At 42.5% G+C, this 24,703-nt stretch overlaps 1 protein-coding gene across 2 annotated transcripts in view; it reads left to right on the top strand.

Moving 5' to 3' along the window:
- The first annotated feature begins 21,957 nt into the window (after window positions 1-21,957).
- fgf22 (fibroblast growth factor 22) overlaps window positions 21,958-24,703 on the top strand; it is a 162,101-nt gene continuing 159,355 nt past the window's right edge. The window contains exon 1 of one of the 2 annotated variants that reach the window (XM_078555956.1): window positions 21,958-22,234. In XM_078555956.1, the coding sequence (XP_078412082.1) occupies window positions 22,158-22,234 (77 nt within the window). In that variant the 5' untranslated portion in view covers window positions 21,958-22,157. The remainder of the gene's footprint in view (window positions 22,235-24,703) is intronic. The other variant, XM_078555957.1, reaches the window with a different exon arrangement.

Raw genomic sequence — 24,703 nt, 5'->3', positions numbered from 1 at the left:
AAACAAAAGAAGAAGCCCCATGAAATCTACAACGTAGAAGAGCCTGAAACAACAAATTCAGACATTTACTCATTGTTTGATCTGAAAGTTGGAAAGACAGAACCAATATTTGTCCCAGTGAAAGTAAATGGCGAACCTGTTAGAATGGAAGTGGACATGGGAGCTTCCACTACAGTAACTGGGGAACATACCTTCAGATATTTGAATAATGGTGAACATCAATTAAGTTTAGAAGAAACAGCCAGCAAGCTAGAAACAGCCAGCAAGCTATACGGGTGAAGACATTCAAGTAAAAGGCATAAGCAGAGTAACCGTCCATTATCAAAGCCAATCAGCTAAGCTACCAGTGTTAGTATTGAGAGGCAGAGGACCAAGCCTTCTAGGGTGAAATTGGCTAAGCGAAATCAACCTTGATTGGCCATTGGGATTCCAAAAGGAAGCTGGAAGCATTCCTGTTTTGAAAAAGGAGTGTGTAAGGACTCAACAACCTGAAGAAATGCAGGATGTCCTAAGCCAAAACCTGGAAGAACAGCAGAAAGAACTCGAAGAGACCCTGCTTGATGATAGAGTTCGAGACGGGGTGAGCAACCTGCAAAGGGAGAAAGAAAACCTGTTGAAAGTCCTTCACACACTATAAGATTCCCTCAGGTCAAAGTTTGTACCTCTCGAAAAGTATGAAGAGAAACAGAAAGAATTCAGCACTTCTCTGAACAAAGTGAACAATGAGTTGGCAGAGAAGACACAACAATGTTCAATTTTCCAAGAAGCAGACAGATAATGAAATTTTGTGAGACTCAGCCACTGAGCTCAGACAAGTTGAGCTTGCATCTGAGAGAAGTTGGCCAATAGTGAAGTCAAAAAGAAGGCGGAGATTAAAGTCTGCGCTAGAAAGAAGAAGGCACATAGAAAGAAGATACAGAAATACTGATAGGGCTTTAATTCTGGCAGCATACACTTTCGTACAAAGGCCTGGCAATTAAATCGCAAACGCTGATGCCCTCAGTCGTTTGCCTTTACAAGAAAATGATGAGCAGGTCCCAGTTCCACAAGAACTTGTTTTACTGTTAAATTTCTTAGATTCCTCGCCAGTATGTGCTCGACAGATCAGAGACTGGACAAGTCGGGACCCGGTACTATCTCAGGTATGAGAACAAGTGCTACATGGTTGGTCACAAGAGCCCGTATCTGATGAAATGAAACCGTACTTCAGCAGAAGACATGAAATAACCAGCCAAGATGGTATCTTATTGTGGGGAGCACGAGTGATAGTTCCTCCAAAGGGGAGGGAACCACTTTTAATGGAACTACACTGTGCCCATCCCGGAATTTCCAGAATGAAGACCCTAGCACGCAGCTATCTATGGTGGCCTGGGATGGATGGCGGAATAGAGAGTTTAGTAAAGCACTGTGTGCAATGTCAGCAACTGCAAAAGTTGCCAGGGACAGCTCTGTTACACGCATGGGAGGGGCCAGGTAGACCCTGGGTGCGGTTAGACATTGACTACATTGGACCTTTCCTGGGATCAATGGCCAGAATCTTCTGTTTGGCATGTGGGGGTGGGCCCTGCATACCGATGAATAAAATGACGCGTGGTGACATCGGGCGTGTGTCCCGACGTCACCGCGCGTCATTCCGATCTTCAATTCGGCGGGCGCGCACTGGAGTCGGCTGCGCGCCCGCTGAACTGTCAATGGCCTGTTAAGGCCATTAATTAACTAATTAAAGTGATTGTCGGGGCTGCCCATCCAACCTTAAGGTTGGCGAGAAGGTGAAGAGCCCAGGCGGCCTTCGCATTTTTCATGGAACCTCATGCACAGGCGGGATGAGGTTTCATGAAGGGTTTATTAATTAAATAAAATGTCTTATGAAAATTCATAAACATGTCCCAGCTCATGTGACATGTCTGGGTAATTTTATTTTTCCTTTTTTCCAATGTTTTATGACAATGAGCAGAAACGTTGGCATCGACAATGAGCAGAAGCGTTGGGGAGAATTTTCTCCCCATCGGGGGTGCGGGCGGGCGCAGAGCACAAGGAACTCTCTCGGGATTAAATGCACAAATGTACACAATACATCATACTTATTTTGAAATTTAGATATTATACCTAATGCTGTGCACTTGGTTCATTGAGCAGTAAAGAGTAAGTGGAATGATATCGTCATCCATATTGAATAGAAATAAGAGTTTGTAAACAGATCAGAAGATGGCACCTTGTAATTTTTTAAAAATTAATTTTTATGGGAAGTGGGCATTACTGGCTGGGCCAGCATTTATTACCCATCCCTAACTGCCCTTGTTCAGAGAGCATTTAAGAGTCAAGAGGGTTTGTATGATAATCAGCAATGGTTTTGTAGTCATCCTAATTCCAGATTTCTATTGCATTCAAATTTCACCATCTGCCCTGGTTGGATTTGAACCCAGGTCCCCAGAGCATTACCCTGTGTCTCTGGAATACTAATACAGTGACAATACCACTATACCAAAATAAGGGTCACATGGTGTATAAAACTGAAGTTATCCTTTTCTTCCAGGTGGTAGCTTGGCTGTAAAATGACTAAAGATGTATTCCATATCATTTTCATAAGAAAGATACCTCCTCTGAATTGGTGTCTGATGAGCTTCTTTGTCAACAGTGCTAGCTCATTTTCTCTTCCTAACCTTGATAGTTTGCGTATAGAACTGCTCCTATGTTGATGCAGATTTTTATTTGAATGGTGAGACTGTGTAGTGTGACATATTTCAAACCACCCTCAGAGTGATCTAGGCACCTAGCATAATGTTCAGACAAATGGTTGTATGGTTAATAATAGAACATGTTGTTTTGTGCCTCTACTTGTATCCATGTTCAGTGACATTGAGGGTGATGGGCAGGGATCATACGCCATGGATTAAACGAGATAGCTATCCTATTCAAATAAACTGCCTACGGAAACTCTGTAAGGATGACGAAATGAAGGTTGAGTTGGTATTTATGACAGTCAGAAGCATTACCAACCCTAATTCCACTCGGAGGAAATAATTGAAACATGTCAGTAGATTGAATTGTGGCACCTGCATTGCCATGCAGACAGACTACCTCACTCAGCGCTCTGGTAATGCCATCAATGGCATAGCAACATTGCTGTGTAACCAGATACCTTGATAAAAATAAATGCACCCTCCAGCCTTCTGGAGTAATTATATACTGGATTCTGGATGTGCTTTATGCCTTGACCAAGGCTTTTGTGATTTATTCCTGATGCTAGAAAGACCCTATGGACATAAAATTAAAATTAACGATTCCTGTGACTTTAAAAGCCAACAGGAAAGTAGTTGAATTCACTGAAGACCCGTCTGCGCCTGGAACTAACATTTCACACAGTTTTGTTGCGACCATTACACTGCTAAAGCCAAAACGTTTTTGGCCTGCGCAACTTTTCAAACTGATATTCCGGTTAAGACATTGGGAATGGCATGCTGTTGACGAAATCCTGGCCGTGGTTTCTAAGACATATTGTTACAAATGTGAGACTTTATAAGACAGTCATGCTTGAAAAGTTTCTTTTGATTTAAAATGAAATAGCATGACCTGAGTGGGGAATGGCGAGATCATACCAAACTTTGCCCAGAGCCAGACCTATGTGATATCGTTGTCATGGGGAAAGAGGCTCAGGCCGAAACCAATTGCAAGTCAAGTGCTAGGTTTCAGACCAGCTACACAAAAGAGGGGCAGCTGTTCTTTCGGGACAGAGACCCTAGACTCAGAAATACAGAGAGGGGGACAGAAATAGCTGCTGCTGTGAGAAGCAGAGGGAAAGACTGTTATTGTGTTAGCCACCAAGTAGAACGCTGGTAGGAAATGGTTCTCTGCTCGAAGAGCCAGAACGTGTGGAGATTTAAGGACAAAGGAGTCATGAGAGGTGCCTTTCTGCTGGAAGTCTGCTTGGGGATACACAGAAGATTGAGTGAATCGACTTACAAAGGACACTGGAAGACTCGCCCTGGTATGGCAAGGAGAAGAGAGCCTACTGGAAAAGCTGGAATGGATTTGGACCTGAATCTACAAGGCTATGCACTTGCTGAGAACATGGCGTAAAGTATCTCAGTTGTATTAATTGGTTAATGGGGAAGTACAAATTTTGTGTATTACTTTGCCGATTAAGTAACATTTATTTTGGCATGTGCTGGGGTCAGTCGTAATCTAATTTCTGAAAGAGGCTTCAACCTGGAGTGAGACCTGCTTTTGTACAGACAATAGACCTAATGCTATATTCAGATGGGTGTCCTGGGTGACTATGGAGCACCCTAACCAATATGGCATGGGGCACTCTCCCAGCATGATTGCTTATGCCCACACTGCTTGCCAGATTGGATCCTTCAATGCCCATTTTTTGACCAAAAAAGCAGACTCTGTTTGATCCAATTTCAAGGCTGTTAGTACTGATTCATCTCATTGCTGTTTGTTGGGCCTTACTGTGCAGCAACTAATTGGCATGTTTGTCTACATAACAACAGTGAATGTACTTCAAAATTAATGCATTAGTTGTGAAGACAAAAGTCAAACATTAGAAAGATATTATAAGCCACTATATAAATGTAGGTTTATTCTTAATGTTAGTTGGATGCATGCTTAATAATTGGTTAAATTGTTGTTTTTAGTTCCTTAAAGACAGCCACTTATCTCTGTGTTAATTTTTTCATTGGAATGTTAATGCTCTACATTAAAATCCTCACCAACAGACCTTCATGCTGAGTGGGTCTGATTATTCCTCCAGATCAGTGTGCAATGTCCCAATATTCACATACTAGCTGGAGGTTGAAAGTGAGCCAGATATGCAGCAATATTTTTAACACTGGCCACATCTGCTGCCAAATCCCAAATCAAGCTCAAAATGTTATGAACCAATATAAAAGCTATAGCATGCAAGCCAATAATATGTATGTACATCTAACAATACCAAGATGAAAAAACCAGTAAGAAATCCCAGATTTATTACATTTTTTTTACAATCATTTCCTCTTATTGCCAAGGGGACTATCATGTGATGTAATGTGTGCATGTTTCCACAGAGTAACATGTGCCTATATCTAATTATAGAATGGTTATTAGCCACCATAAATGACTGAGATTGAGTATTTGGTAACCAGGTAATACTTCAAAAACAAAACAAAGAACAAAACAAATGAAAGTACAGCACAGGAACAGGCCCTTCGGCCCTCCAAGCCTGCGCCAATCATATTGCCTGTCAAACTAAAACATTTTGCACTTCCGGGGTCCTTATCCCTCTATTCCCATTCTATTCATGTATTTGTCAAGCTGCCTCTTAAACACCATTATCGTACCTGCTTCCACCACCTCCTCTGGCAGCGAATTCCAGACACTCACTACCCTCTGCATAAAAAACTTGCCCTGCACATCTCCTCTAAAGTTTTCTCCTCTCACCTTAAATCTACGTCCCCTAGTAATTGACTCTTCCACCCTGGGAAAAAGCTTCTGACTATCTACTCTGTCCGTGCCACTCATAATTTTGTAAACTTCTATCAAGTCGCCCCTCAGTCTCCGTCGCTCTAGTGAGAACAATCCGAGTTTCTCCAACCTCTCCTCATAGCTAATAACCTCCAGACCAGGCAGCATCCTGGTAAACCTCCTCTGCACCCTCTCCAACACCTCCATGTCCTTCTGGTAATGTGGCGACCAGAATTGCATGCAATATTCCAAGTGTGGCCTAACCAAGGTTCTATACAGCTGCAGCAAGACTTCCCAGCTTTTATACTCAATACCCCTGACGAAGAAGGCAAGCATGCCATATGCCTTCCTGACTACCTTATCCACCTGCGTTGCCACTTTCAGTGACCTGTGGACCTGTACACCCAGATCCCTCTGCCCGTCGATGCACTTAAGGGTTCTGCCATTTACTGTATAATTCCTGCCTGTATTAGACCTTCCAAAATGCATTACCTCGCATTTGTCCAGATTAAACTCCATCTGCCATTTCTCTGCCCAAGTCTCCAACCGATCTATATCCCGTTGTATCCTTTGATAATCCTCTTCACTATCTGCAACTCCTCCGACCTTAGTGTTGTCTGCAAACTTACTAATTAGCCCAGTTACATTTTCCTCCAAATCATTTACGTATACTACAAACAGCAAAGGTCCCAGCACTGATCCCTGCAGAACACCACTAGTCACAGCTCTCCATTCAGAAAAGCACCCTTCCACTGCTACCCTCTGTCTTCTATGACCAAGCCAATTCTGTATCCATCTTGCCAGCTCACATCTGATCCCGTGCGACTTTACCTTCTGTACCAGTCTGCCATGAGGGACCTTGTCAAAGGCCTTACTGAAATCCATGTAGATAACATCCACTGCCCTTCCATCGTCATTGCTATTTATATAGTTAACACTGTTTCATTTGCATTTTGCTGGTGCTTAATATTTCAATTAACTAATCATCTACCCCACATATTTGCAATAATCCTGCAGCTTTAATGGGGCTTATTGTGGCTCAGTCCATAGCACCCTCGCCTTTGAATCAGAGGGTTGTGGGTTCATGTCCCACTCCTGGAAACCAAGAACTGTGATTGTACTCAAAAGAGTTGCAATCTGTGACTGTTGATAACTCGAAAGAGTTTCAATGTTAGTACAACAATTACCAGATTTAATGAATTTATTTTAACAAGTTGTTATAGTCGGATTTAAACTCACCAATTCTGGGTTAGCGGTTCAGCACTGTAATCACTCCATTACCCTATCCTAATTAATCAATGTATTACTAGAATAATTTTAGTACATTTTGATATTGCCAATTCTATGATGATGCCCAAAATAATGCTTCAAAGGACAGTGTCCAGTCTGAAGGAGTTACTTTTCACAGAGGCAATCAAATATTATTTTAGTCATTTGGAAAACAAAGTTTAACGGTATTAACATAATATACAAAAAATATGCAGTGACTATGTTATATTTCAACAAGGAAACTATTCCCTGTCTCACTGGTCCTTCTCATCATGTCAAATGGCATCCCTGAGGATCTTTTTTCTGAGGCTCAATGCCTTCTTCCTGTCACATGACACAAATGATCATTGTGGCTCATTGTAAACAATACAACACTCCACAGCTGCAGCAGACATCACAGCATCATAATCATTCAATGGCAGCAAAAATAACCTAATCAAATTGTATTGCTGTAAATAAGTTGTGAGCCACAGACTGTAAGGCAGTATCAAGTTCAGAAGATGTTCACAAACTGTTCAGGTTTCATATTTGCCAAAGATATCTGAATCCCTTGACGACATAACAACCTTGTAACAAACCCCAACACAACTTGTCATTCTATATCTAATGATAATAAAGCACTTCCCCCAAGAAAACCGCCTGTACTTCTCCCAGATGAAATGCAACTCTTTAGCTGAATAGATGACTATAGCAAACTCAAGGGAGGCACTTTGAGTTTTAAAAGGAAATAATACCTAATGACTGTGTAAAACTGGAGATGTAATAAAACAGAATGAAACCAATTAAAGCTGTTCTTATAAGAAAAACAATTTGCAATGATTGATGCATTTGAGTAATGTCACATTGTTTATGTTTAAAGCAATAACAGTCTTCAAATTTAATAACTGCAGTTTTCTTAATTTTGCCTGTGAATAACCAGTTGACTTGTCAAATTAACTACAGTGAAAGTGATAGATAATCTACTGATGGATTCTCTGTCACTTCCATAACGTAGTAACACAAGAATTAAAGTGTTTTTTAGTTTCTTGCAAACTCTGCAGGGAATTCTTTGCTTATGGAGCACAGAATTTTACAAATTCAATGAGACCTTTCAGCCCATCAATCCTCTTGTGCTTTCCCCACACCCTTTAAAGAAAACAAAATATTTATCCACTTGAGTATGTACTTGAAAAGGAGAAATTTGCAGTCTATAAGGAAAGAGCAGGGAAGTGGAACTAATTGGATAGCTCTTTTTAAAAACTCACATAGACATGATGGGCTGAATGGCCTCTTTTTGTGTGCTACATCTCTAAGATTTCCCGTTAAAAACTATTATTGCTTTTGTTTCTGCCATTATTTCCAGAAGGGTATTATATGTCCAAAAACCTGCTGCTTAAAAAAAAATCTTCTAACCTTTTTCTTAATTCCTTTAGTAACGATATTAAATTTATATCCTTTAATTACCAAATCACTGACCAATGGAAATAGTTTTTCCTTTATTTACTTTTATGCATTTCTATTAGATTTTCTTTTAACCATTTATGTTCTAATGAAAAAAGCGCTAGTTTCTCATCTACCCTTGTAACTAAAGCTTAACACCCTCGGTATCCTCTTTGTGAATCTGTTATGCATTTTCTTCTTTTTCCTAAAGCATGGTGTCCAAAGCTGGATAGGATATTCTAACTATGGGCTGCCTAAATGATTTATCTCTGAAGAAGACTTTTCTACAGCAGCTGGATGCCAGGAGATCCCTTTAACGTAGCACCGGACTCAAATTAACATCAGAGAAGGCGAAATCCACGCCACAGAGGTTTCTGGGTCTTTGTGAGCATCTTTCTTCAAGCTCTGTGGCACGTGCTGTTGCTTCGCCATTGACAGCAAACTTGAGCCATTGTTGCAGAATCATGAATCAATCAGAAAGTAAGAAGAATTAAGTACTAAACATTATGAGAGTGATTTTACTTATCACCACCCACCCACCCGTGTGACCAAGCACATTTGTGATGTGTAAAAGCACAATTCCAGTTTAATGTCAATTCTATCAACCTGCTGGATGGCACAATGTGCATGATTTTAGGGTCATTTTATTTATTTTCTCCTGTACTGACCATTTGTCCATCAGCTGAAACAGCACCAAAATAAATAGCTCAAAGAGATGCACGATGAAGCTGTGGTGTTTAGGTTTTGTCTATTTGTTGTAATATGCCTTTAAGGGATAGTAGCATACCATCACGAGAAGGGCAGTGTGTCATGTGATCCAGTCTCAGTTTCACTTTGGCCTGTGAGTAGAATGCGGCGCACAACTCTGCTGCTGATGTCTTTGAGCTTTATACCCATGTATAAATGTTCTTATGTGCCTAGACTAAATAAATGAACCCACAATGTGTTTACCCAATCCCTTATGAGTGATTGGTGCTTTTATATCATTATAAGGATAAGTCACTGACTATTTGTTCATCAATTGAAACTGCACCAAAATAAATAGTTCAAAGGGATGGATGATGAAGCAGTGACGTTTAGATTTTGCCTATTGCACAATTTTTGGGTGAGGCAAGGGAAGAAAAATTCCAAGGGATGCATATAGGCTGGGTCATATCTTAGCCTAAAGTGTGAACAAGCCCTATAAAAATCTATCCTGTATTTTCATTATTTATCATAGTGGATGCCATTTACTATCCACATCTCTATTTTGATATACTTATAACACCGCTGAATATTTTTCGAACATCACTGCAGATCCTATTGCATAAAAGATTTTTTTTGAAATCTCTGTCAGGGGCATAAAGGATTTACACACAGCCCCACCTAGTAACAGAATAATTTCATAAACATCATTAAGATCCTTCTTTATGATTGTGCTTTTGCATCCTCCTGACCCTTGTTCCTTTTCTCCACCTTTCCCAACCATTGTTCATTGTCCATTGGCTGCTTTATGAAGTGATTTCAGATGTCTCTATATGAATGCTATTAAAAAATTGCATTACTGTTGTTAATTTGATGCAGTTCCCTTTCCCTGGGCTTCCACCCAACGCTTTCAGTGGAAACTGGCTATAGACTGCAGGTCCAATTGCTCCTGCTCCACTATCCCATCTGCCGTGAGAGAAAGCTGATGGTGCGAAACTTGCTGACAGTTTATCACTGGGCCTCCGGTTCCTTCCCCCCGAGCTTCCTCCCGACACTTTTTTATGAGACCATGCAAATAGAAACTGGCTGTGGCCCACTTTACTGCTGCTGCTGCTGCTGCTGGGCCAAAGGACTGCGAGAAATTACAAGAGTCCCGTTCTGGATGAGTGATTTAGTGAAATCCTTCTGGGAAATAGGCCTCAAGTAGTATACGGTCTCAATGCTGATGGGAAACCTGATCCTGAACGATATTGTTCATGGGAAGATTAGGTCCTCCCCTTGAACTTAAAAATTTCACATTTTGTCATACCCTTGCTATGTACATGACTGAGCCTGGGAATCATCAAAAGTAATAGTGTGAGTGATGTATTTGATAATGAATTTGTTAAATACTGCAGCACAATTCTGAAATAAAAAATACTGGATGGAACAGTATTAAAAAACTTGCATAACTTACCTTAACAGCAAATCTTAACATTTCTGAGATAATCACAACCTATATTTAGTAACTTATGGAATCGCAGCACAGTATTTATGGAACTGGAGTATGAGGGCACACTTCATATATTTATTTATCTGCAGTTTAATTAATGTCATGGGAGAGCCATTCGTTTATGTTATTCAGTATTTTTGATTACTCAATAGGCACTGACTTCTGAGAATATTCAGCATGTTAATAAGTTTTAAAATGATGCTGAGATTTTTAAAAGGTACTGCTTTACAATATTAATTTCAGAAATAAGCAACTACCACCACTCCAAACTTTCATTCCCATAAGCCAAATTCTGTGCAAGAAATTTAAGGTGGAAAGCTAATTATTGGACAACAGCCTTCTCTAATCATCCAATATTGCACTTTAGACGATAAAGGAAATGAAATAACATAGAATCAAAAAACTACATTGCACAGAAGGAGGCTATTTGGCCCATCTTGCCTTTGCCTGCTCTTTAAAGGAGCTATTTAATTAGTTCCGTTCTGCCACTCTTTCCCCATAGCCCTGTGTATTTTTCCCCTTCAAATATTTATCCCGTTTCCTTTTGAAAGTTGAATCTGCTATTGAGTATTGCCCTTTCAGGCAGTGCATCCTGGATCATAGCAAATTGCTGCATATAGAAAAAAATGTACCTCACCTCAGGTTCTTTTGCCAATTACATTAAATTGTGCAATATTAGTACTGAATGTGTTAACTGCTTCACATGAAATTTCTTTGTTATTTTAATGAAGGCATTAGCATATTTATTTTAAACAGCTTAGCACCTGTGATAAAATAACAGAGAAATTTCACAAGAACGCATTAGTTACACAACTCAAATTCAACCTGCAAAATGATTACGTATCTTCTTAAGAGTGTAGCATTTTCTCAGTGTTCTGTGGTGCAGAACATGGAAGTTCCAAGCATGTGGGGCCATGCATTGCAAGTTGTGAGTTTGCAGTCATGGTCCACCTCACTGCTGGGTTATGGGTCTCAGTCACATTGCTGTGTGGGAGAAGAGGTCAGATGTTCCTTCGGAGATGGAAGGAAAAATCAAGGGCCAGTTATTGCAATTCTGTCCTTCCACATCTCATGGTAACCCATAGTGACAACAGCAGAAACCTGGAAACGGATTGACATATAGAATCCACCTTCCCATAAAAAAATCCATGCTTTAGAAATTGAAATGTGATTAGAGTCATATGTACTATATTATTGTAAGTGTGTGTGTGTGTTTTAATGGCAATTTGGCTTATATATTAATACAATATTCCAGAGCTAATAATTCATTCAAATGTCAGACATGCATGCAACAGGGGACTTGTTGCTGGAAAAAGGTGCTTGAAATAGTTACTAAAGCACCCTGACATGTGGGAGACTCACTGACCCAAGACATGAAATACTCAATCAGTGACGTCATAGACAGTGTAGTCAGTTTCAGTTAACCTTAAAATAACAAGGCATTGACCTTATGTAAGGAAGGACAGCTGATAGACAAAGACAGATAATACTGTAATAGTAATAACAACTTGGATGTTATGCTCCATTACCAGTCTTGATGATTACCACTCTGGACACAACGTGCTGGTTATGACCCTTCAAAAACAATACACTCCTGCTCCTGTGACATGGGGTTACAAACAACCAGTACAATATTGTTGAAACGAACTATATTATTCATATTGCAATCTCTGAAATCTTTTTAAAGTGAACATTTTAATAAACTTCTGAAATATAGAGAACATGAATCAATAAACTCAAGTTTGGAGCAGCAAAGAAAAACTTACACGGAAATGACAGTGATAATCAAGTTTGAAATTTACCAGTCTATATAAATTGCTTAAGATCCATATCCTCCATACATGGATCCTACTCACTACCATTATGATTAACTCCTCAATTTCTCAAAGCTTACTATGCTAGGTTTGTTTGAACTTGTTTGAGGTATTGCTGCTGCCTCCCAATGCAAACCCCAACAAGTGTCAGCAGGGATGCTCACATTCTATCTATCTGATGATTGTCCATTTAACCATGATCTAAACTACCCTATTGCATCAATCCAAGAGCATTTCAGTGGTTCTCCAAATAAACATTACTTGAGCATAATCGGAGTGATATTACGGCCACTCGTTTTAAGCCTGCTAAAGACATGCCAACAGTGCAATAGGATGCACCCTTTAATAAAAATGGTTGATTAGATTACAGTTGTGGATTTAGGAAACTATCGTTTTTTGGCTGGTAACATTTTCAGTTGTTTACTTAAAGAAAATCATTAAATCACTCACAATGAAAAATATTTGTCCAAAAATTAACAACTCTGAAAATCTACTTAACTCCTTGCTGAAGTAACTGGCAGGAATATCGATGTTCCTGATTGTGAAGGAAGCTGAGGAGATGGCACTCTGGACTGTAAGTTTTATCTATGAAATAATTTCTTATATTCCTCAGCTATTTTCATTTCAACTTTTGTGTCAAACACAGTGGTGGTGAAATTCAAATAGGAAATGCACCCTTTGCATTTTTTTACATCCTTTTCCCATCTTAGCATCTTTTCCTTTCTGATTTATATGCATCATCAACTTTGAATACATAACACAGAGATTTTCTCTGTTCACTATTTCTAGCAAACCCATTAAAGCATTGTTTTTATGATTTCACAAGAAGTTGTCAACAAAGGAAATGTTTGGCCTTGCAGAGGGCACGGAGGCCTTTTAGTAGAATGATACCAGAGATGAGGGACGCCATTTATGTGGAAGGACTCTAGAAGCTGGGACTGTTGACCTTAGAGCAGAGAAGGCGAAGGGGAGATTTAATAAAAGTGTTCAAAATTATGATGGGTTTATTTCGAGTAAATAAGGTAAAACTGGTTCCACTTTTAGGCGGGGCATTCACCAGAGGGCACACATTGAATATAGTGTGCAAAATGAACAGCGGGGGGATGAGCATTTTTTTTTTACACAGTGATTTGTTTGATCTAGAATGTACTGCCTGAAAGGTTGGTGCTAGTATGTTCAACAGCAGCTTTCAACAAGGTATTGGATATATACTTGAAAAGGAAAAATTGCAGGGCTATGGAGAAAAAGCAGGGAACTGGGTCTAATTGTGCAGTTTTTTTCAAAGAGCTTGCCTAGAAAACATGGCCTGGATAGTCTCCTTCTGTGCTGTGTGATTCTAAACGAAAACGAATGTTCCGTTCCTGCTGGCACGGGCGTGTTGGTGGCTTGAGCGGACAATGTGGCGAGGAGGCCAAAAATTGGTTTCATGTCATTGTGTATCCAGTTTGCAATCGTCCACTCTGCCCATCAATGGCAGGCTACATTTCCTGCCGTTGGACATCGGGAACCTCATTGTCATACATCTGCATATCATTATAAGCCCAGCTCGCCGGAATCACTCCCCCCACGCTGGATCATCTGAGCAATCATGCCAACGTGTTTCACAACTGTGCAAAAGTGAAGTGCAATTGGCGAGCTGCAACTTCACTTGGGACTTTAAGATTTGTTTTCCCACCTTGCATCGGGCAGCACTCTCGGTCATCAGTGCCAGGCTTCACAGACAGCACCACATCACTTTTAGGGGGGCTCATGGCCAGGTCTCTACCTACCAGACCAGCCATAAAGCGGGGGATGGCTTTTCAATGGCTGCAGGGCTAGGGCTTGCTTGGGGATGGGGGAGTAGTGGCCTCAGGCAAGGGAAGAGACTGTAGGCCAATGGCTGCACTGGAGAAGGGGGGGGGAAACCCAGGGTGTGTGTGGGTGCGGGCACAAGTTGATCTGTGCAAGTGGCCTCAAGATGGTGTGGGCTGAGGAGGCAGTCTCCAGAGAAGATGAGGCCAAATGGAGGTGTGAAGGTGTATGTGAGAGAGTGAGTGATGATGTCCCTTGAGCTGGCAGTGAGTGAGATGCCAGTGAATGTGTGATGGGCTTGAGGGTGTGAGCTTAGAGTGATGAGGTGGTTGCCTTACCCTGGCGGCACAGATGAGATCAATCATCGGTTTTCTGCATTGGATGGCCAACCTCTCCTGTACAGCATTGACACTAATCACCACTCTCATCGCCTACCAAGCCAGAGTGGTGGGATTGCCGGACCTCCTGGGGTCAAAGTGGGGGTAGATGACATCATGGCGGGCCTCTACAGTGTCCAAAAGACATTCCAGGGATGTGTCACTGAATCGGGAGGAGCCGTAGTCTTCTTGCCTTTTGGGCCATGTCTTCTGTGTTATGATGTGGCAGGTAATGTGTGACAGATGGACCAAATCCACAAGGGAAACTTGGCCACACTATCACAAGGGTTTTGCAATTTGTATTTATTATGAGAAGATTTGTACACTGAATACAGAAGTGATGAGTCCACTAACACCTTTAGGGGTTTTAAACATTAAATTAAAACATTTATTAACAAAAGAAAAGATTTCAGGCATATACATAAGATTACAGCTACTTAATACTATAACAAATCCCAAAATCTCTAATTAACCTGGCTCCCAACTACACACCCACTTTAAGACAACAGTCCCAAAATAGGTTTTTAAACTTAAATTTAAATATGCAAGCCAGCAAGTTTACCACAGCACCCATTTGACAATAGAATCCCAAAGGCTTTTTAACACAAATTTTAGTTACTGAATACAACAGACTTCTGCAAAAATGGCTAGAAGTTTCCTCCAAGTCTGTCATATGGGGGAGAATTTTCTCCCTGTCGGGCGGGCCAGTCGGACACATAGCCAATCGTCGCCTGCCATCAGCTGCATGCTGCCATTTTACATGGGCGGGCCAATTAAGGCCCACCCAGTGTGACGCATGCCAAGTAGCGGTCAGCGCTACCTGTGCAGGTGGGCATAGGAGGAAGAGTCGTGGCCTGCGCTCTTTCGAGCATGCGCGCAGAAGAGCGCAGAAATCTCCCTGAGGCACAGAGCTGCCTCAGGGAGATTAAGTTCAGTTTCAAAATTCAAAATAAAAGAAGGTAAAAATCATTTATACATGCCCCCTCATTTCACAGCATCACATGAGTTGGGACATGTTTATCAAATATTTAATAAATATTCATTAATTTAATAAACCCAAAAATGCAAAGGTCACCTGGGCTTTTCGTCTGCCAGCCAACCTTAAGGCCTCGCCACACCCCCCTGGTTTCGCCGAGAGGGCAGTCTAGATCTTCAAGTCCGGAATGAAAAAACTGGATGGCGATCCTATTGCAACTAGATTATCATGTTTCCTATTCAGCTATAGGACTATGCTGCACATGACCTCCGGTATTGCCCCTGCAGAGTTATTGATAAAGAGACGTCTCAGGACATGTTTGAGTCTCATGAGGCCGAATTTAGGGGGAGAGTAGCGAGAAGTCAGGAGGCCTAGAAAAATGGACATGATTACCACAGTCGTGAAAGAAATTTCACTGTTTGAGATGCAGTTTTTGCAAAGAACTTTGGAGATGGGCCCAAATTGCTATCAGGTGAAGTTAGTGCAGCGACAGGACCCCTGTCCTGTCACATGTCAGTCAAAGGTTGGATAATTAGGAGACATGTAGATTGCCCCAAAAAAAGGGAAACAGATCTACAAGAAAGGATGTGCCAACCATTCCCTTTGGCATCTACACCACATGTGGAAGGAACTCCACTTGGTTTGGAAGTACCTGTAGGATTTGTTGAGCCTGAGAGAGTCGAAGAAACAAATTTACAGGTTCCTACTGGAGAGCCTATTGGACAGATGACCCCTGAGAGGGAGGCCTCAGATAAACCATCTGAAGTCGTAGAACTACGATGTTCGACAAGTTTGAAGACGCCTCCAGAGAGACTGAATTTGTAAATAGTTTATTTATGTAAACAGTTGATATATTGTAAAGATTGTAAATTGTGCTTTTGAGTAAAGGGGGAGGGGTGTGGTAATCTAAGGTGCAATACACCTTTAGGAGAATGTGAGCAGATTGACCATGTGACTGTATTACCCAATGGCTGTGTCGTGGGCTATAATGTTAATCAGTAATTTAGAGTAGGATCTGGTTGGAGAAGCACACATTGTATTCGTGCTCTGTTACCTTTGTAAATAAGCAGCATGTGCTTCATCTTATATTGGTCTCAGCGTCTGCAGCATGTGGTTTGCCAACTCACTCAATGGGTAGATAGGCGTGCAACTGTGTTCATAAGCAAAATGACCCGACAGAAGGAACATAACAACTGGCAACGAGGCAAAACATGACCAGTCGACGACACCAAGGAAAGCTGCGAAAATTCCACTTAAGTGGAGCAGCCGTGCCTTGCAGACCAATTGTAAGTACAGCCCTCACCATAGCCGTCAAAGTTATGTCCCTCCAGTATAACCGTATCGAACCGTTTGATCAGACCATCAATGATTGGTCACATTATATTGAACATTATATTGAGTTTACATTATATTATATTATATTGCGTTCTTCTTTTTGGCCAACGGGAGGAGAAGAGGTGAGCAATCCTCTTATCAACACGTGGTGGTAAAACATATGGCCTAATTCGTAGTCTAACGGTATCCAATGACCCAGATTCCAAGGGCTTTGATGAGTTGGCAAACCTTGTAAAATGCCACTGCAGCCGAAATCCTCGGTAACAACACAGGGTTTTAAATTCAATTCGAGGTGTCGCGCCCCTAGAGAGACAGTCACTTGCTATGTAGTAGCCTTAAAGCAACTGACAGAGCACTGTGAGTTTGGGACATTGATTAACGACATTAAGAGGCTGATTAGTATGTGGGATTAACGAAGACGCCATTCAAAAATGGTTTCTGTCAGAAATGAATTTAGACTTCAGCAAGGCGTTGGAGTTGGTACTCGCAATGGAGATGCAGTCAGGGATTCAGAAACAATCAAGGGAGCACAAAATTGCGCCGTCCTTTGAGTCGGGAGGGACGCACCAGTTAGAAATGGCGCAGAAGCGCTGGGCTCCGCGGAAAGGCGAGAAACAGCCACCATTAACAGACCAGCAAAAAGCAATGGTTTAACAGAGAAAACCCACAATAATAACGGCAGAAATGGAATCAGACAGCCTACAAACGAATGACAATTTAAAATATTCCAGTGTTTCTACTGCCATTGTAATGGGCACATTACGCAATATTGTAAAGACAGATTAAGACAAAATTTTAAGCAAAAAGGTAGAAATCATGAAATCCACATAATAGAGGAACCAGAAGGAACAGAGTCAGATGTTTACTCACTACACAACTTAAAAATGGGTTAAACGGAGCCAATCTATGTGACAGTGGAAGTCAATGGGAAACCCATCCGAATGGAGATGGATACCGGGCATCCATGACAGTTATAGAGGAACATAAGTTTAAATATCTGAATAGAGGAAGCTACTCACTAAACCTGGAAAATTCAGATGCTAAATTAAAGACGTAGACTGGTGAGGACATATGAGTAAGAGATATATGCAAGGTTCCAGTACAGGATGGAAGCCAGTCTGTCAATTTACCCCTGATAGTGGTAGCAGGGGAGGGTCCAAGTCTACTTGGCCAGAACTGGCTTAAGGAAATAAAGTTGGAGTGGACCGAGATTTTTCAACTCAGAATGAAAGATCTGCAAGAACTATTACAGAAATATGCCTCTGTGTTCAGAGAAGAGATTGGGAGGATTCAGGTGCAAGCTAAAATCAACGTGGATCCTGGGGCAACACCCAGATACTTGATGGCGAGGCCAGTCCCCTATGCATTACGAGAAAAAGTTGATGTTGAATTGGACAGGCTGGAAAGGTTGGGAGTCTTACAACCTGTACAATTTTCTGAATGGGCAGCACCCACAGTTCCCATACCAAAGCTTGACCAGAGTGCGTGAATATGCAGAGACTACAAGTTGACCATTAACAAAGTGGCCAGACTTGACAGGCATCCTATACCAAAAATTGCTGAATTGTGCTCCAAGCTGGCTGGGGGAACCGCATATACGAATCTCGACATGAGCCACGCTTACCAGCAAGTCGAGCTAGAAAAAGCCTCTCGGGATTTTGTGGCTATCAACACACAAAGGGGGTTATACCAATATACCAGGTTACCCTTCAGAGTCTCATCAGCTTGTGCCGTTTTCCAATGGACTATGGAAAATTTACTTCAAGGTCTACCCCGCGTGATGGTTTATCTCAATGAAGTCCTAGTAACAGGACAAAATGATGTGGTACACCTGGTTAACCTGGAAGAGGCATTGAAATGTTTCTCACAAGCCTGAATACGTTTGAAAAGAGAAAAATGTATCTTCCAAGCAAAAAAGTGGTTTACCTGGGTCATAGGGTTGACTCGCAGGGCCTTCGCCCAGTAAGAGACAAAGTGAGAGCTATTCGTGAGGCACCAGCAGCGAAAAACACCGTAGGACTCAAGTCCTTCTTGCGAATGATTAACTACTATGGCCGTTGCTCCCAAAGTTGTCAACAGAACTGGCTTCATTGTAGGGTTTACTCAAGAAAAACCACAAGTAGGCTTGGCAAGCTCCACAACAACAGGCTTTTATGACAGTAAAGCAGTTGCTACATTCGTCGGCCCCGTTGGTACATTTCGACCCAAAGAAATAATTAATTTTGACCTGTGATGCATCCCCTTACAGAGTAGGGGCAGTACTCTCCCACCGGATGGCAGATGGCTCTGAAAGGCCCATTTGTTACATCTCAATAACACTCAGTGTGGTAGAATGAAGATACTCACAAATAGAGAAAAAAGGCTTATCCATTGTATTTGGCATTAAGAAGTTCCACCAATACATCCATGGTCGCCACTTCAGCATTGTATCCGACCGCAAGCCACTACTTGGCTTGTTTGGGGAAGATAAGGCAATACCCCAGTTGCCTTGACACGCATCCAAAGGTGGGCACAGATTCTAGCTGCTTATGAATATACTTTTATCCACCAAACAGGAAACCAGGTTGCAAATGCCAACACACTGAGCCGATTACCTCTAAAAGACAGCAATGTGAACATCCCCATTCCTCAAGAACTTGTCTTGTTTTTAAACTTTCTGGATTCATCACCAGTACATGCCAAATAAATAAGAGAGTGGACAGACCGTGATCCAGTTTTGTCTCACGTAAGGGAACAAGTCTTACAGGGATGGTCTAACGAGCCAAAGTCTGATGAAATGAAGCCCTATTTTAATAGGAGATATGAGCTCACCTGCCAGGATGGCATCTTGCTGTGGGGAGCGAGAGTCACTGTGTCTCAGGAGGAAGAGAGCCATTATTGACCAAATTGCATAGTGCTCACCCCGACATCTCTAGAATGAAAATGTTGCCGCACAGCTACTTATGGTAGCCAGGGATGGACACGGAAATCAAAAACTTAGTCAAGAGCTGCATACAGTGCCAACAGGTACAGAAATTGCCCCCTTCTGCTCCATTGTATCCCTGGGATTGGCCAGGAAAGCCATGGGTCCGCCTCCACATTGACTGCATGGGGCCTTTTTTGTGCACAATGTTCCCCTTGATTATAGACGCTCACTCGAAGTGGGTGGATGTATATGGGGTGAGATCACCCATATCTGCCACCACCATAGACAGATTGCGTCAGAGTTTTACGATACAAGGGTTACCAGAGATAACAATGTCTGATAATGGAATGACGTTCACCTGCAGGGAGTTCCAAAGATTTACAAGCCTCAATGGCATAACACATGTTAAGACCTCGCCACACCCCGCTGCATCCAATGGTTTCGCCGAGAGGGCAGTCCAGGCCTTCAAGTCCGTAATGAAAAAACTGGATGGCGATCCTATTGCAACTAGATTATCATGTTTCCTATTCAGCTATAGGACTATGCTGCACATGACCTCCGGTATTGCCCCTGCAGAGTTATTGATAAAGAGACGTCTCAGGACATGTTTGAGTCTCATGAGGCCGAATTTAGGGGGAGAGTAGCGAGAAGTCAGGAGGCCTAGAAAAATGGACATGATTACCACAGTCGTGAAAGAAATTTCACTGTTGGAGACGCAGTTTTTGCAAAGAACTTTGGAGATGGGCCCAAATTGCCATCAGGTGAAGTTAGTGCAGCGACAGGACCCCTGTCCTGTCACATGTCAGTCGAAGGTTGGATAATTAGGAGACATGTAGATTGCCCCAAAAAAAGGGAAACAGATCTACAAGAAAGGATGTGCCAACCATTCCCTTTGGCATCTACACCACATGTGGAAGGAACTCCACTTGGTTTGGAAGTACCTGTAGGATCTGTTGAGCCTGAGAGAGCCGAAGAAACAAACTTACAGGTTCCTACTGGAGAGCCTATTGGACAGATGACTCCTGAGAGGGAGGCCTCAGATAAACCATCTGAAGTCGTAGAACTACGATGTTCGACAAGTTTGAAGAAGCCTCCAGAGAGACTGAATTTGTAAATAGTTTACTTATGGAAATAGTTGATATATTGTAAAGAATGTAAGTTGTGCTTTTGAGTAAAGGGGGAGGGATGTGGTAATCTGAGGTGCAATACACCTTTAAGAGAATGTGAACAGATTGACCACATGACTGTATTACCCAATGGCTGTGTAGTGCAGGCTACAATGTTAATCAGTAGTTTAGAATAGGGTCTAGTTGGAGGAGCACACATTGTGTAAGTGCTCTGTGACTTGTGTTAATAAACAGCATGAGCTTCATCTTATATTGATCTCTGCGTCTGCAGTATCTTGTTTACCAACACACCCGCTGTTTGACAGGTAAGCAGCCATGTTCGCGAGCAAAGTGACCCGACAGAAGGAACATAGCAACAATAAACCACAATGATATAATAGAAAAATATGTTAGTTTCATGACATCTGTGGAGCAGTCCTGGGTTGGAAACATTGTGGGTTGTGCATGTGGCTGCAGTTTAAATGTGACACCAGGCGTGAGGAAGCGGTGAGGTGATGGTGTGGCGGGCAAATGAGAGCCCACCCGCCATAGAAACAGTGTGTTTCCCGGGAATGCATAGTTAATGAGATGGGGTTGGAATGATATGGCATGTAATGCTGTCATTGCGGGTAAAACATTCTTTTTCCTTCCCGCTACTGCACTTAGTACAAATCTGGAATGATTCTGCCCAACAATTTTATGACATCAATAACACATGGTTGCCAAGGAAAGCCATCTACTCATGAACAGATTTATTAAGATAATATAATCGAAAGCAATTTTATAATACTGGTTGCAACTTAAATTGGTAACATTTAATTTATGCAGATTTTTGATATTCTTCTTAACTTCAACACACAGACACGAAATAAAAACAATAATGCTAGATTTCTGAATAATTTTTCTACTGGTGGGACCCACCAAGAGCCATTTACAACATCGCTACTTGAAACCACTCGCGATACTTGCGTAAGGCATTCCTGTACCACAAATGCAGTTAATATTTAGCCATACTGGCCCTTAGAGACTCATCCTGGATTGTAATGATTTGAACTGTGTCCAATCAGCCACCTTTCAAATTTATGGCTGTCCTAATTCAGCTCAGGGAACTGATAACACTGCATTAAGCTACACACCCATTGCACAACTGGGTTTTTTCATTTTCCACATAATGGTGAAGGATTCATTTCCAGTCTTTATATGCATTCACTATGAATATCTTGCTCAGCAGTTAGGAATTACTGACACTCAGAGGTGGGAGTTATTTCTCTGAACTTTGATTGTAATAAATAACTGTACAGTTGATCCTTCAGCATTTACCATGTGATTCCATTGCAATGTAGCATAATACAAACAAGATTTTACAGACTCTGGTGTGAATTCAGAGACGATGTTAAGGCTGCAAACTTGCTACTTTCTCACAATCAAGGTGTTAGCCACACACTGGATTCCTGATAAAGACTCCACCCTAATCTTGTTCTAGAGTAATTTAAAAGTATCAGAGTTAAAAAAAACCTGTCAATCAGTTGGTTCCATTGAACATGTTCACTCAATTCCTCTTGAGCTGCAGCTTGTTACATATCCAGAGTTCGTCTCACCAACCTCCCCGGACTTCCAGGTAAATGTTTTGCCGGTTGTTTAGACATGTAAGAGATATGTTAATTATTTATTTGCTAAAGCTTCCGTTTCAGGAATGGATTACCCGCTCCAGCAATTGATCGCAAAAATCTTCAAACATTTCTCCATCTGTGGAGGGAAAAAATGCAACAGGCACTCATTCTAAAGGCAGTGGTAAATGCTTTATGAACACAATAATTGGTGCTGCATTATAAGGTTTCACATCATTTGAATTTTTAAGAAGGCTTATAACTGCAATGAACCTGCTCATTCCTATCTGTGAGTGTGTGATCTGCAATCAAAACTGATAACAAAGTTAGAATTTCACCTGGGAAGATAAATGTAGTCATATTATCAGGTGGAAACAAACTCAAAATAACTTTAGAACCAATTATGAACTGGTGCTGAGGGCACCTGGAAAAGGGGCACACACTATGGCGAAATGGAAACTCGCTACATAGACGAGAGGCCCAAGATAGTGGGATCTGCAAATAAGAGGGACCATGGTATCACACCTGATTGACAGCAGCACAGCTCATCGTAAAAAAGGAGATATACACAAGACGAGATGTGAAATAGGTGCGATTCTATTTACATTTGTGAACATTATATACACGTTGTGAACACCCGTGCCACAGTGTGCTCCTAAATCTTTTTAACTTTCCTAACCCTACCGCTATACCTTGGTGCTTCAGTGACATCCACAGCGGAGGTGGAGGCAGCTGCTGACTGCTACACCCTGTTGTCTATGATGACCTTGGCAGGGATCCTCTGGAAAGCCAAGACCTGGAGGGCCCCCAGCCTGCTTTGGGTCCCTGCTGTGGGGCAGGTGCACCCTCCTCAGCCTGTGGAGCTGGAGATGTCAGGCTCACAGGAAGATGGGGTTTGGATTGGTGGAGAGTCCTGGAGTTACCTTGGTGGATGGCCCTGGGTAGTCCAGCTGCTGATCCTCCTCCCTATGAGTGCCCGGGAGCCCCTGGCTCACTTCTTGAGGAGAAGCGGCAGCTGGGGTGAGATCAAGATGCCCCGTCACCCCCCCGCACCTTGCATGGCCAATAATGGATGCCACCAATGGCTACAGCGATGGAGTGTAGCTCCTGCACCAGTGCAGAACCGATGTCCTGGACCAAGGTCTCCATGGCGGCCCCCATCCTACAAGTGTTGACCTCAGTGCATTGGCATGTCGGTGCTATCACCTCAGATGGAAGACAGAGCGACTCCTCCATTATCCGTTGCAATCTGATGAATGCAGCTGACATCCATTCCTGATGTTCCCTTGATTGTCACTGGAGCTCCACCAACTGATTTAGAACTGAGTCAAAAGGCTCATCATCTGACTCAGTAGAATCATGACCTCTAACAGCTCTCCGAGCGCCAGTGACCTCAGCTGTCCCTGCCTCTGCCTGCTGTGGACCAGATCGTGTGCTATGCTCACCAGATTGTGATCCCGAGCCTGCTCTAGAACTAAGTCCCAACGAGGTATGTGTCTCCACAGTGGTGGAGGGTGTGAGTGAGTGCTATGAAGGGTCTTCTGCTGTGGTGTCCGCTGGTTCCTCATCCAAGGTGTCTTCAGGGCTGGAGCTGAGGGGCTGGCTCGAGGATGCCCTTGGGACCTTTCCAGAGGTGCCTACGAAAGAAAGGAGAGATAATTAGTGCATGGCAGGTGACTCTAAAACAGGACAAAGCTGTTGTCTGAGGGATGAGCTGGTGCATAATCCTCACTTGGGTGGTCACCGCCAACCTCACTGTCATCACAGACATGGTTGACGTTCTCTCCGGCCAGCTCAATAGTTTGATTTTCGAGCTGAAAGAGGACCTTGATTTCTGGCATTCCACCCCTCCCTGGTCTGGGACCTCTCCCTGTGATTGTGTGCAAGCTTGTCTTGCATAAAGGCAGAGAGAGAGTATGAGCAGGACACATGCCAGGGGAGATGACAAGGATGCCTGCCATGGGTGGGTGGTGAGTGCAGCCATGGACGAGATGAAGACACAAGCTCCAGCGGAGGTGAGGCCAGGTGGGGATGTGAATGTGTGTATGGGAGAGTGAGTGGTGGTGCCCCTTGAGCTGGCAGTGTGCGAGATCAATGTGAATGTGCGATGGGCTTGTGAGTGTGTGAGTTGAGAGTGATCAGATGGTTGAATTACCCCGGTAATGATGAGACCATTTATCCTCTTCCTGCACTGGGTGGCTGACCTCTTCTGTACTGTGTTGGCATTGCCCACCGCTGCCATCACCTCCTAAGCCGGATTGGTCACATTGCTGGACCACCTGCGGCCAGAGTGAGAGTAGAGGACATCGCTGTGGGCCTCGACTGTGTTCAGCAGGCGCTCCAGTGAGTTGTCACTGAATTTGGAGGCTGTCGTCTTCTTAGATTTCGGGGCCATGTCTTCAGTGTAGCAGCCCTGGGCTGCTGACATTGAGAAGGCTGTGCGCGGCTGCATTTTAAATATGATGCCTGGAGTGAGGAAG

Source organism: Cetorhinus maximus, chromosome 13, assembly GCF_964194155.1.
Source record: "Cetorhinus maximus chromosome 13, sCetMax3.hap1.1, whole genome shotgun sequence".
In the NCBI taxonomy this organism is placed as follows: Eukaryota; Metazoa; Chordata; class Chondrichthyes; order Lamniformes; family Cetorhinidae; genus Cetorhinus; species Cetorhinus maximus.
This window is presented reverse-complemented; position numbering and strand designations above follow the sequence as displayed.